At 36.0% G+C, this 14,070-nt stretch overlaps 1 protein-coding gene across 5 annotated transcripts in view; it reads right to left on the bottom strand.

The window, feature by feature from the left end:
• PPP4R4 (protein phosphatase 4 regulatory subunit 4) overlaps positions 1 to 14,070 on the bottom strand; it is a 106,217-nt gene that overhangs the window by 40,078 nt on the left and 52,069 nt on the right. For all 5 annotated transcript variants that reach the window (XM_061395200.1, XM_061395198.1, XM_061395201.1 and 2 more), the window contains 9 exons: positions 12,471 to 12,618; positions 11,920 to 11,993; positions 10,082 to 10,188; positions 8,839 to 8,946; positions 7,830 to 7,951; positions 5,080 to 5,202; positions 3,792 to 3,961; positions 2,829 to 2,948; positions 5 to 82 (listed from right to left, as the gene is read on the bottom strand). In XM_061395200.1, the coding sequence (XP_061251184.1) occupies positions 5 to 82; positions 2,829 to 2,948; positions 3,792 to 3,961; positions 5,080 to 5,202; positions 7,830 to 7,951; positions 8,839 to 8,946; positions 10,082 to 10,188; positions 11,920 to 11,993; positions 12,471 to 12,618 (1,050 nt within the window). The remainder of the gene's footprint in view (positions 1 to 4; positions 83 to 2,828; positions 2,949 to 3,791; positions 3,962 to 5,079; positions 5,203 to 7,829; positions 7,952 to 8,838; positions 8,947 to 10,081; positions 10,189 to 11,919; positions 11,994 to 12,470; positions 12,619 to 14,070) is intronic.

Here is a 14,070-nt window from a genome sequence, read left to right as displayed (position 1 = left end):
TTACCTCCAATGATTCATCTTGCAACAATGTTATTAGTTCTTTATGTATTAAATATACTCCAGAATTCAGAAGTTTAGACACCTAAAATATAGCAATAAAGTCTCTCAGATTTGAGATTACTAGACATATAAAGGTTATAACAACAATTAAAAAAAAATAATCCCTGCAGATTTACTTCCAAAAGGAGACTTGGTTACAACATAAATATAAAATTAGATTTCTAGAAAAAACTACTTGCACACCTAATAAGCTTTTCAGTCTGCATCCTGACATGCTGGAGTATATGAGGGTAGGGAAGTGCACAGGTGGGGGTGGGAGGTGTAGAATGGATTTATCCATCTTAAGTTTCCTATCACAAGCAGCAATGAGCCCATGAGTGCCTATAGTTCATATTTTAGTCTTAGAGCAGCCAACAGGGTCTTTCAAGAGAGCGAAGCCAGGGGAGCACTCATCCTGGTTTAGAGCTCCCAGAGGGCACAAGTTCTGCTGAAGGCCAGCAGTCACACAGGGACAGAGCAAACTCCTAAGCTAGCAAAACTTCAAAGACTTTTCCAATCAAAGATTTCAATCAGTAAGAGAGGAGTTGGGAGTTGTTGTTCAGTCGCTAAGTTGTGTCCACCTCTGCAACAGGCCAGGTTCCCCTGTCCTTCACTGTCTCCAGGAGTTTACTCAAACTCATGTCATCCAACCATCTCATCCTTTGTCACCCCCTTCTTCTGCCCTCAATCTTTCCCTGATGCTGGGAAAGCATAATCTTAAGTCTAAACTAATCCAGCTCCTTAACAAACCACTTTTTCCCCCCTCCAGACAAGCAATGGTGAAAATCTACAATGGTAGATTCACCAGGTTCCACTTTACCTTTAAGTATTTTTTAACATACTAGGTTTGAGTAAGCTTTAATTGAAAAGTGAGCTCCTGATAAAGAAGGTATTTCAAAAATCTTTGCTCTACAAGGTTGTTTTTGATTTGAAAGTATTTTGAAAATACTATTTTTCTCAAAAACCAGAATAAACCTGGACCATACTAATTATCAGAATCCAATAATAACATTGTCAGGAAAATTTAAATCCCACCAGTAGATTTTCATTATTTAAAAGGACAAACCTACACTAAGCATTCATTTATGGAGTCAAGTATCATCTTAACCCACCACCATGGTATGACTGGGTGAATACAGAAACTAGCCCCCCAGCAAATAGCCAACCCAATGATTTCCAAACTCACTTCTATCAGTGAAATATTCTTGTATATATATTTCAACACGCCTATTTCTATGGTGCTAATACATTATGTCCACTATAAAACATAAATAAAAATAAAATAGTAAAGGCATGAGATAAAAATAAACTTAAGTAGAAACTCTCATATTGTATAAATACTGCTTTCTCAGACTCTAATCTCATGCAACCATCTCATGACTCTATCTAGACAAACACAAGTATGCAGGACAGCAACCAAGCATAAATGCCTTAATACACTTAAGAGATAAGTAGTTCACTCAGCCAGCTAGTGCCCTCTGCCATTTTTCCTCCTCCAAAAGCATATTCCTATATGTGTATTTACAAAGATGACTTAATTGTTCAACAATGAATTATTTTAATTAACTATACCATTTAAAGGGAATCTTTTTTGGACTTTGCACACAGAACATTCATTTAATTCACACCAGAAAAAAACCAGCAATGACTATCATTCAATAGTCAAGAGTCTAAACCAACATTTCTAATGCTGCTATGGATATCCTACATAGTTTTAGCTAATCTAACAATGCTTTGAACACAGTTCAAGGAAGGAGATACAATATTCTCACTGAGAATAAGAATATTACTATAAAGGAAATAAATATTTTATTAAGCCACTAAGATTTTTAAAATTTCTTTTTAAAAATTTTATCTTTTGGCTGCACCCCAAGGCATGTGAGATCTTAGTTCCCCAACTGGGAAATGAACCCATGCCCCCTGCATCGGCAGCATGGAGTCTTAACCACTGGATCATTAAGGAAGTCCCAAGCTACTCAGATATTTTTATATGACAGTCCTGAAGTCGACAAATTATACATGGTATACATGTTTATGGCAATGATGGCACACATGTACTTCTAAAATCACTCAAGAAACATGCCCTAAATTTCAGCCTCAAGGGTTAAGAAGTTAATTACATTTATCATAAAATTTAAATTCACTTTTGTGGGACTTCACTGGTGATCCAGGGGTTAAGACTCTACTTCCACTACAGGGGGCATGAGTTCATTCCCTGGTTGGGAAACTAAGTTTCGCACATGTCCCTCAGCAAGGTAAAAAAAAAAAAATTCACTTTTGCTCTGACACTACGAAGAGTTGTCATAACAGCTAAAAATATAAGCTGTGCTCACAAAATATGAACCATGTATGGTAAAAGCCATAAATTTAAATAAATACTCTCTCAATTTTCCATTTGTTCTCAAGTTCTTGATTTTAGGTACAATGCTAAATATAAACATTATAAAGCATTACAAAACTGATTTTACTTCCAGATCTACAACAGCCATATTCATACCACAATGTCTGGCTTAAAGAGATAGTATAATTTAAGACAAGATATACTGAACGAATGGATTAATACATGATAAATGAATGTAACATCTATTTGTAAATGAATTCTGTAAACACTCTAAACAGAATTATGAGAATTTTTCCAAATTTAGGATTAGAATATGAAAGAGATATGGAGCCAATATCTTTTAATAAATCTGAAAACAAAAGTGTACAAACAACACATCAGAAAATCCTCTAGTACACATAAGTAAAAAACAACAAATGTAAAGTGGTTATCACTTTTCCAGACTTACTTCATAAAAGCAAATAGCAATAGTATATCTGACTGGTACTTCAGGGTCATGACAAAGACAGAAGAATGTAGAATAGAGTTCCATGTGGAAGTTTTTGGGATCAACAAAAACAATCATGGCCTGGAGGTGGAAGATGAATTTCAAAGAGAAAAACATGCATCAATAACAATATCATAGTCATTTCACTTAAATTGAAATCATGTTCTCTGAATCATAATTTAGTTAGAAATCATATTTGGAAGATCCAAATACATGCAGATAAATCTAACATATATGTTGCTACTGCTGCTGCTAAGTCGCTTCAGTCGTGTCCGACTCTGTACGACTCCATAGACGGCAGCCCACCAGGCTCCCCCGTCCCTGGGATTCTCCAGGCAAGAACACTGGAGTGGGTTGCCATTTCCTTCTCCAATGCATGAAAGCGAAAAGTGAAAGTGAAGTCGCTCAGTCGTGTCCAACTCCTAGCGACCCCAGGGACTGTAGCCTACCAGGCTCCTCCGTCCATGGGATTTTCCAGGCAAGAGTACTCGAGTGGGGTGCCACTGCCTTCTCCCACAATAAACCATAATTGTGTAAAATAACCTAATTTGTACACTTTTCCTAAGTAAAGTATACATTAACCTCTCCTTATCTCACTTTTTTCCTCCTAAGCAACCTGACCAACACCCCAAATACAGGTGTCAGATTGCTAAAAAGTCTGGAGGAAAGCTATGAAAAAATCAGGAGGCATGCAGGTTTGTGGAAGAAACCAGCCAACCAGTTCAGAGAAATACTTTCACTGGCAGCTTTATGGTCCAAAATGTAGAGTGACATATATACATAGAGACAAATATAAATTGCACCAATATATACCAGACATAATGCTAACTAATAAGTATCAAATATGGCAATAATTTTCAATGTCATCTATTCACATATTTTATAATTAAAATGTGCAGCCACTACAAATGTATAATGTATTACCGGAAAGTTATAAGCACAGTTCTTCCGTACTGAAATATATTTCTTCTCCTGCTCTAAGATTTGGGGTGGTATCTGGTTTTCATTGTGTCCATTTTCCTGTTGCAAACCCAATGTACAAAGTTTCTTATAAAACTCCAAAAATCTCAAGTGTTGATCTGGAGTAAAAATTCCTAAAACACATGTAAAACCTTTGATCAACATTTTATTTGAAAACAAAAATTGAAGAGAGAAAAGCAAAGTGCAGTAAAAACATAATTAGAATCAGATATTTAAACAAATGGTTGGAAATCATAAGTAAAAGTAATAATGAGAAAAGAGTAACTACTGTGAAGAAATCTAATGGGTCTTTACCCTTTGTTAATTTTAATAATATTTTCATTTTAATTTTGATAGTATAAACTGTGTGATGCAGGAATTACACCTGCATTAATTTCTGCAGCATGTACCACAGTATATACCACTAATGAATAATTACAATAGTAATATAGCAGCCATTATTACTATTTATTTCCGGTAAATATTTTAAAGTTGCCTACAGAAAAGACATGCACATATCTCTGCAGAGAAGGAGCTTAAAAATGGGATCTGAGGGAATTCTCTGGTGGTCAAGTGGTTACGACTTGGCACTTTCACTGCCAGGGACCTGAGTCTGATCCTTGGTTGGGGAACTAAGATCCCAGGAGCTGTGTGGCATAGCAAAAAAAAAAGAGCCCGAAATATGAAAGACAGCAAAATAAACCTAAAATACTTTTGATCGATGACTGGTTCCATATTCATATACTATCTTAGAGAGCTAGTAACTCAACAAATATTGCAATACTTTTTTCAACAGTCTATTGAAAGCCACATAAAAATATTTTTTGCTATGCTAGATTGTTACAATTAATGCTTACATTATTTTAATAAGAGAGAACTGAGTAATACAGTTAAAATGCCAAGAGTTACAGGTATTATTCTACATTCTAATTTGAACTGCTTATGTGATATATTAATCATTCAAAAAAATTAATAAGGGTATACTATGTAACAATAGTTAATATACCTAAACTTCTATGATCAAATGTCAACTAATATAAAAGATAAGATATTCAGAAACTTAAAGGGCTATGTCTACTTCACTCCTCCACTGTTCTTTCACACAGGTTCTATCAGTGAAAAAGTCATTGGATGTTACACACTTATAGGGCAGGCTTTACAACTGAAGAACTGTGGTTTAGGGGCTAACGTATAAGGTAACAGAAAAAGGAAAAATTCTCTGTAATCTTGACATTCTTAGCACATATCATACCATATAATCCATGGCATAGTTTTCCTAAATGGAAAGATAAAGAAATAAGAATTGATTCATCTGCTTTGAAAGATTTTTCACAAAATGATTTCACTACGGGAAGTATAGTTTGACTTCTGTCATCTGAAAAACAAGAATAAAACAGAGTTTAGATCCAGTTGCCCACACTGCAAATGTGCAAATTACTGTATACACACAAAGTTCAGAAAGAAAAATTACTATGTTAGTCTCAGAGTAACAGAAAATATCTGACAGCAATGATGATGGAGGTATGATATAAAGAGGAAGTGAGAAGTGAGTGGAAATCATCAAGAACTTTAGTCAAGCTAAAGAGTTTGTGGGCTCCCCTTGTGGTTCAGTGGTAAAGAACCCTCCTGCCAATGCAGGAGTTGTGGGTTTGATCCCCGGGTGGGAAAGATCCCCTGGAGAAGGTAATGGCAGCCCACTCCAGTATCCTTGCTTAGTGTTAGCATTCTTATAGCCATGTAGACTATACCATGCTGCATTTTATCATTTTATTTTTGATGTATTTTAAAAGTTAGTTCATATTACATTCTGTATAATGAATGTCTTCGCTTTTACTTCTTACGTGACTCTTTCTAAGAAACTTCTTTGAGTTTTTGCTTCTTTGATTCTTTGACTGTTTGCTTACTCATAAGTTTCTGATATTATCAATATTTCAGTTTTGATTTCAAATACTCCCTGAATTTCCCACAGTTCTCTTAAACTTTCAGAAAAGAATTACTACTTTATTAGGGTCAAACCAGTCAATCCTAAAGGAAATCAACCCTGAATATTCATTGGAAGGGCTGATGCTGAAGCTCCAATACTTTGGCCATCTTATGCAAACAGCTGACTCAATGGAAAAGACCCTGATGCTGGGAAAGATCAAAGGCAAGAGAAGAAGGTGGCACCAAAAGATGAGATGGTTAGATAGCATCGCCAACTCAAAGAATGAATTTGAACAAACTTCGGGAGATAGTGAAGGACAGAGGAGACTGGTATGCTGCCATCCATGGCATCGCAAAGAGTCAGACATGACTTAGCGACTGAACAAACAACAAAATTAAGAGTGTGACAACACTAAGTAAAATTTTGTAACAGGATTATTGGTATTATTATTACCGCTATTATTATCATCACATTTTAGCACCATATCTATTGTTTTTACTAATAACATTCATCCAACATTTACTGAAATTTCTTAGAGAACAAACATTAACAGAAATAGAAAAGTGAATGATAAATGGTTTCTGAACTTATGAAATTCAGACCAGCAAAGAAATCAAGCCCCCAAAATATCATAAGACAATGTGATCATTATTTAAATAGTATAAGGCTGCTGCTAAGTCACTTCAGTCGTGTCTGACTCTGTGTGACCCCAGAGACAGCAACCCACCAGGCTCCCCCGTCCCTGGGATTCTCCAGGCAAGAACACTGGAGTGGGCTGCCATTTTGTCTGCAACTATTTTTGCAAATATTCTAGGTTTTGTAGTTTATCTGTCACAAGTACTCAACTCTGTCACTCTGGCACAAAATAGCTAGAGACAACACAGAAACAGATGAGCGTGGCTGCACTCCAATAAGCTCTATTTACAAAATGGGTAGGAGTGGGATTTGACCCACAGGCCATAGTTTGCCAACCCCTGGCATAAAGGGATTTAGAAGTCGTCAGCAAGGACACTGGATCTGAACTGGGCACTGAAGGAGAAGCAACTGGCTAGGAGGAAAATAGAAGGAAGAGTGAAAAAAGAGAACATGGAAAGCCTCGAGGTGCAAAGAATTTGATGTGCCAAGAAAATGGTGAGTGGGGTTAGAGCACCAGAGCCAAGAGAAGCAGGGAAGAACGGCAGGAAATACAGCCAGGAACACATGTTAAGACAGATCTGTGACAGCTGAGTGTGCGGCAGGAAAGGTCCCAGATCAGAGGTGATCTCTGGCTCTAGCTTGGATGCCTAGGGGCGCCCCATTATTAGGACATGGACAGTCGTTCATTCGCTTCTCAGGTACTGCTGTTTTTAGTCCTCTGGTGCACCACATGGCTTAAATTATTATTCTGTAACATCCACACAACATAATTGTCCACATTGCAATAATTTTTAACAGATTCTCCTAACTCAGTTAAAACACTGTTAATCCTACAATTACACAATAGTGTTTTGCACCTGAGTACTGGACATCTGTCCTTTCAAATTACACCCTACCAAAATAGTCAATTGGAAGGATAAAACTAATGTCCAACATTCATTAAGAATCTAGTCACACACAAGAGCAACTAATCATCTCGCTGACTTGATCTGTGTAACACAAAGAAACACCTCCTTACCGATTCCCACCCAAATACCCCGCCCAGACTTCTCTTCTTGCGACCAGGAGATTTCTAGCATTAAAATATAAAATAGAGGAAACTAATATTGATATTGCTTCAGTCAAGATCTGTCTTACGATCAGTTAGTTGAGCAAGTTAAAAGCTAACCCACCAACACAAATTCTTATTAGCTCTCCACACTAGTCAGTTACATGCTGATGAGAGGAGAGAGAGAGGTAGGGAATATACACCACCACCAGGTGCCAGGAGGGGAAAAGTGGCAGCAGAGAGCACTCAAAGAGGAAGGACCACAGCAAGAGAGGGGAAGGGACACCTCACTCTCATCAGGAAGACTTACTATACTGCAGCCAGCTTCCTCCTCTACTAGTGACACGGGACAGGAAAACAAAATGCTTTCAGAAGCAAAGCTATGGAGACTCACCTGTATCAAATATGTCGAGCAGATTAACCAAAGTTTCAAAGGCTGCCAGCCGCACACTGCTGCCTTCATCCCTAGAAAGTTCTATTAATTCAGGGAGCACCACACTTTTGGTAAGTTCTGTCCTGCACAATAAGCAACAGAAGAAAACAAATCAAATCAATAAATTTTTGGTAAGAACTCGATTAAGGATCAGTTGCTGAGCTGCATGCTGCATAAAATAGGAAAAATCATGAGGATAGGGCTCCTGCTCTCTGGAAGCTTGCTGTCTGGCTAGAAAAGAATGACAGTTTAAATATAAGAAATATCCATGGTAATTGCATCATTACTTTTACAGCTTACAGTAGCTGCTCAATATATACTCACTAAGTGAATGTATTTCCGTGACAACTAACATGGTTGAACAATGAGGCTGAATACATGTGTATTAACCACTTGTATTTCTTCTTTATGAAGCATAATATTCATTTTCTTTGCTCATTTGCTGTTTCAAAGAAGTTCAATGGAAATAAGGCATCATTGTGGACCTACATGTATGATGCAAACATTTTCCCTCTTCATTAGTTCCTCTCAGCATACTGGATTATAGGTGAGGAATTTTTTCAGGAAGGAGATGCAAGGCGTATAATGCCCAAACTAGTAGATTTATGAGACTATCATTCTCTTGTCTCACAGCCAGAAGTATACGGAATAGAAGTCGAAGGACAGCCCGATCCTATTACCTTTGTAGGAGTCCATATTTACCAGTTTAAATGCTGGTAATTACAATCTAACCCTGTCATGATGTCAAAAGGGGGTAAAATATAGAAACAAAAAGGTGAATGAAATAAGCAAGCTTCACTTTTATCTCTTAATACAAACACATCAGAAGGTACTTACTATGATCACTTTTAAAGATCATAAAAAGTTTAGTTCTTCAAATAAATGCCTGTTTTCATGGAATATAGAACAGGATACACATGTCTGACAATCCAGAAACAAAAATGTGACAAGAAATTGAAAGCATACTTACCCAATGCCCTGAGCTATATTTTCTAATTGCCGACACATGCAAGATCGAACTTCATATTCTACATCTTGACAGAGTGATTTTACCAAGGGAAGTATTTCTCTTTTAATGCTGAGAGAGAAAAGAAAGAATCATGCAAATAAGTATTTGAGTAATTAATATTTTCAAGAAATTATCCTTAAAATCTTAGCTTAATAACAACATACTTTATTTTTTTTTTAAAGGGAAACAAAAATTAATTATTTGAGCTGTCCAGAGTTTAAATTCCACATGCAGTAGATTATACCACTTTAATATAGAGCTTTATAGTTTACAAACCAGTCAATCCTAAAGGAAATCAACTCTGAATATTCACTGGAAGGACTGATACTAAAGCTGAAGCTTCAGTACTTTGGCCACCTGATGCAAAGAGCAAAAGACCTTGATGCTAGGAAAGACTGAGAACAAGAGGAAAAGAGGGCAACAGAGGATGAGATGGTTGGATGGCATCATTGACTCAATGGATATGAGTTTGAGCAAACTCCAGAAACTGAAGGACAGGGAAGCCTGGCATGCTACAGTGCACGGGCTCGCAGAGTCAGACATGACTGAGCAACTGAACAACACCAGTTTACAATGTATATTTATATGTGTGATTACATTTGCATGTTAACAGCTACTTTAATGATGACAGAATCTTTTAAAAATAAGGGTTAATTTGGAATTGGCAGCTAAAACAAAAAGGCTATGGCCAAGTGGACTATCTGATTATAGCAGCTATCAACCAAAATATTCTTCGATTTTAAAGCTCACTCTTGCGTCATAATTACAGAACATTCCATTCCTTCCACTTGGTATTTATCATCTATGCAGAAAGTAGCGAATAAATTATAAACAATCTCCATTAAACCTCAAAATAAGATAAATTATTCAACATAATAATTCATAGCAATAATGGAAAAGAGCAGAAATCTATTTTTACATCATATTTATCAATTTTTAAAGATTAAAGATATGCTATCCTCAAAACTACACTAGGTACGTGATGGAAATGACTAATATGGGAAATAAGAAAAAAGTTACCCTTACTGATTTTGAAAAGCCAAATCAAGAAGAAATGCATCTGAACAGTAGATTTCAGAGATTTCTATATTCTATAAATTTGAATCAGTTAAAGTGTATACAGTACGGAGTAGTACAAATATAATTATTAAACATATAGTCATTAAACATTTTAGTAGACAAAAAATTATGTACAAATACTCACGCAAGGGCATCAAATTTGTTGGTCAATTTTCCTAAAATTTTACAACTAACTAAACGAGACTGGACTGTTTGGGAAAGTTGTGCCTTGGAAACGAGTGGATTCAAAATCTAAAAAGAAAAGATTTAGAGAACAAATTTACAAAACTTTATATATTCCTGACATTAATGTCAGCTATTTTCTTCAAAGAACATTTTAATATCCTAAATATTTTTTACAGAACCTCAGTTACATTTTGAGGTCCATGGTTGTTCATCACCTGGATCACTACACTTTCTGGATTATTAAGAATGATGATAAATCATGCAATCAAAAATAATCAGGCACACAAAAAATTTAATTAAGGCTTATGGTGAATTCTCTAATGATCTGTATGTACACACAGGGGTGAAACATTCATTTCTCAAAAGAAAAAAGCAGTTAATTATTAGATACTGTGAAATTTGTTTTTGTTCCATATAGATTAATTTTTATATTTGTCCTCATGGGAAATAGATGGGGAAACAGTGGAAACAGTGTCAGACTTCATTTTTGGGGCTCCAAAATCACTGCAGATGGTGACTGCAGCCATGAAATTAAAAGACGCTTACTTCTTGGAAGGAAAGTTATGACCAACCTAGATAGCATATTGAAAAGCAGAGACATTACTTTGCCAACAAAGGTCCGTCTAGTCAAGGCTATAGTTTTTCCAGTGGTCATGTATGGATGCAAGAGTTGGACTGTGAAGAAAGCTGAGCGCCGAAGAATTGATGCTTTTGAACTGTGGTGTTGGAGAAGACTCTTGAGAGTCCCTTGGACTGCAAGGAGATCCAACCAGTCCATTCTAAAGGAGATCAGCCCTGGGATTTCTTTGGAAGGAATGATGCTAAAGCTGAAACTCCAGTACTTTGGCCACCTCATGCGAAGAGTTGACTCATTGGAAAAGACTCTGATGCTGGGAGGGATTGGGGGCAGGAGGAGAAGGGGACGACAGAGGATGAGATGGCTGGATGACATCACCGACTCGATGGACATGAGTCTGAGTGAACTCCGGGAGTTGGTGATGGACAGGGAGGCCTGGTGTGCTGCGATTCACGGGGTCACAAAAAGTCGGACATGACTGAGAGACTGAACTGAACTGAACTGAACTGAAACAAAACATTGTAACTTCAGGGACTTCTCTGGTGTCCCAGTGGTTAAGACTCTGTGCTTCTAATGCAGGGGGCCAGAGTCAGGGAATTAGATCCCACATGCCACAACCAAAACCCAGCAAAGCCAAATAAATATATAAACTTAAATGCTATTGCTGATGAAAGTCCAGGCAAACATGCATTTTCTCATATTACTAGTCGAAAGTATTAAGAATATTAATGCCTTCTAACCTAATAATTCCATTTTTGGGGAAGTTACAGTTAAGGAAATTGTCCGAAAAACAGGAAAAGCTCTACGGAAATGTTCACTATTGCCTTACTTGGATAATAAAACACTGAAAACAGGCTTAAGTATTTCATAAATAAGTAAAATATTTGTAGCTACTACCAAATGAGTGATATGAGAAAATAATAAAGAAAATAATGCTACATGAAAAACATATATAAATTCATTATGATCACTAACATGTCAAACAGCACCATATACAGGGAAAAAATTCTGAAATGAAAATACATCGGAATGCTAAAAGAAGCAAAGTACAGAATCATGATTTTTCTTCCTTCTATATTCTCTACTACTCAAGTTTTCTATAATGAATATGCGCTGCTTTCAGAGTAGGAAATAACTATTCTTTTTGAAATACCATTTTTATCAAAAAACAAAAACCTTAGAGTAACTTAAATATTAAAATTTATATATAGAAGTTTTACCTCATGCCTTAGGGTATCTTTGGGCAATACTTCTATCACAGACAGAAGAGTCTCCAGCCATGCGTTGCTGACACCTGAATGACAAAGACAAAACATAAGTTAACTATCTCACAAATTCAGTTTCAACTTAGCCATTAATATTTACAACAAACTTTAATTATAAAATAGCAATAATTAAATTATCTTTATTGCTACCATAAGAAGTTTCTCTGCTTTTCTGTCTTAGCCAATATCTGGAAAACACTGATATTTTAAAAAATAATATCAAGGGGTTATCTTCAACCCAAAGTGTACTTTTTTCTTATACTATAATTAAATGTAAGTGTTGTATAAGAAGCAAATCTAAGAAGAAAGCATAAACTATGGGTCTTCAGGCTTCAAACAGCACTGAATTTTGTGGATTGTTCCAAAATGAGCCATCATGAATTTTAGTCACACCACTGACCAACTCTTAGGGAGAACAGCCTCACTCAATTACCATGACTCAAAGATCACAGCCACATATGAGCGACAATTAGTACACGTAGGATGAAGCATGCCAGGCCCCTGACCTGCGTCCCTGTGCTCCAGGTGCAGTAGGATGACTTGGAGGAAGGAGTGGGCATAGGTATGAACGGACACCGATTCGTCCTGCAGGATGGTCAAAAACGACACTGCAGCCGTTAACTGCATTTCCACCCCTGCAACATGCAGGGCTTCCTGTATAATCAGAAAGAGTTTGCTATTACAGAGATGAGAGATCAGAAGTTATAATTTTTTTTTAAATCCAAGGTCATAGAAACCAAACAGTCATATTCTACAAAATAACTATATATGACCTTTAAGGATAGGTACTTCTTCTTAATACTTTATTTAAGAAAACTACATTAATCTGCTCCTGATTGTTTAACTCATTAGACCACATAAAGTTTTAAATGTCTTAGATAATTTATAGCACTCCATTGTTTTACTGCATAAAAATCACAAAAAGTACATACACCTTTAGATAATAGAATTGGCATTTTAACAGATCTCAGTTTCTGTTTTCCTATTTGTATTATACAGTTTGCCACCCCACCGAAAACAATAATGCCAAAACTTAGACAACTGCATGTGTTTTTATTACTTGTATTTCTGCTTCAAAAAATAAATATTATGCATTTTACTATAAAAAAGGAATACACTTATGATTGTGAAAATGTATTTTCCCCTTTAAACAAGTGACAAGAACACAAATTACTATGAAATAAACTGTTTTAAAAAGAATTTTGCTTAATATAAGAATGTTTTTAAAAATTATATTTGGCAAAACTAATACAATTATGTAAAGTTTAAAAATAAAATAAAATTTAAAAAAAAATTAGTTATATCCATAACCATCTCCATTCACCTTTTAAAGTCAAAGTCTACATTAGAATAGTTTAACAAATCAAAGAGTAAAACAAAAGAAAACCTATCTTTCATATAAACCTCACCAAGGTCTCACCTGTATTTCTCTAGAAGACTATGTAGATGTGCATAACATAAATATAGCCAAAAGCATTACTTTGTTTCATCAATTACGGTAACTACTGGAATTTCCCCTGTATGCCTATTTTTATAACTAATAAACTTGGTAGAACAAGATGTGGAACTTGCATCCATAAAACCAAGTTTCATATCTGCGATGTTAGGAAAATTAGTCTTTCTGCATTATTTCCTAATATATAAAACATAGATATGGCTTCATCTTCTTAAAGATTTGATTTAAATCATTTACATAGAAGTTTTATGACTTACCAACTTGTGCAAACTGAGCATTTACATAATGACCACTGTATATCCAACTGTCTCCTCTACAGCACCCTTGGATATCTGGTAAGAGTCTCATCACCTGAACCCATCTCTCCCCAAAACCTGTTCCTTCTCCTATCTTCTCCAACTCAGTAAACAATACAGGATAACTTTGTCCTTCCAACTTTCAACCCTAAAACTCTGGAGTCATCCTTAACTCCTCTCAGTTGCTTACTTCCCATAATCAAATGAGCAGTCAATCCTGCCCCAAATCTGACCATCAATCACCTTTATCACTACCATGCTGGTCCAAGCCACCATCATCTCCAGCCTGAATTACTTCAATAACCTGCTCATCAGCATCTGATTCTATCACTGCCTCTCTATTATCCATTCTTT

This window comes from Bos javanicus, chromosome 21 (assembly GCF_032452875.1).
Source record: "Bos javanicus breed banteng chromosome 21, ARS-OSU_banteng_1.0, whole genome shotgun sequence".
Taxonomy (NCBI): Eukaryota; Metazoa; Chordata; class Mammalia; order Artiodactyla; family Bovidae; genus Bos; species Bos javanicus.
Note: the sequence above shows the minus strand (reverse complement) of the source record. Positions and strands in the feature narration are given on the sequence as shown.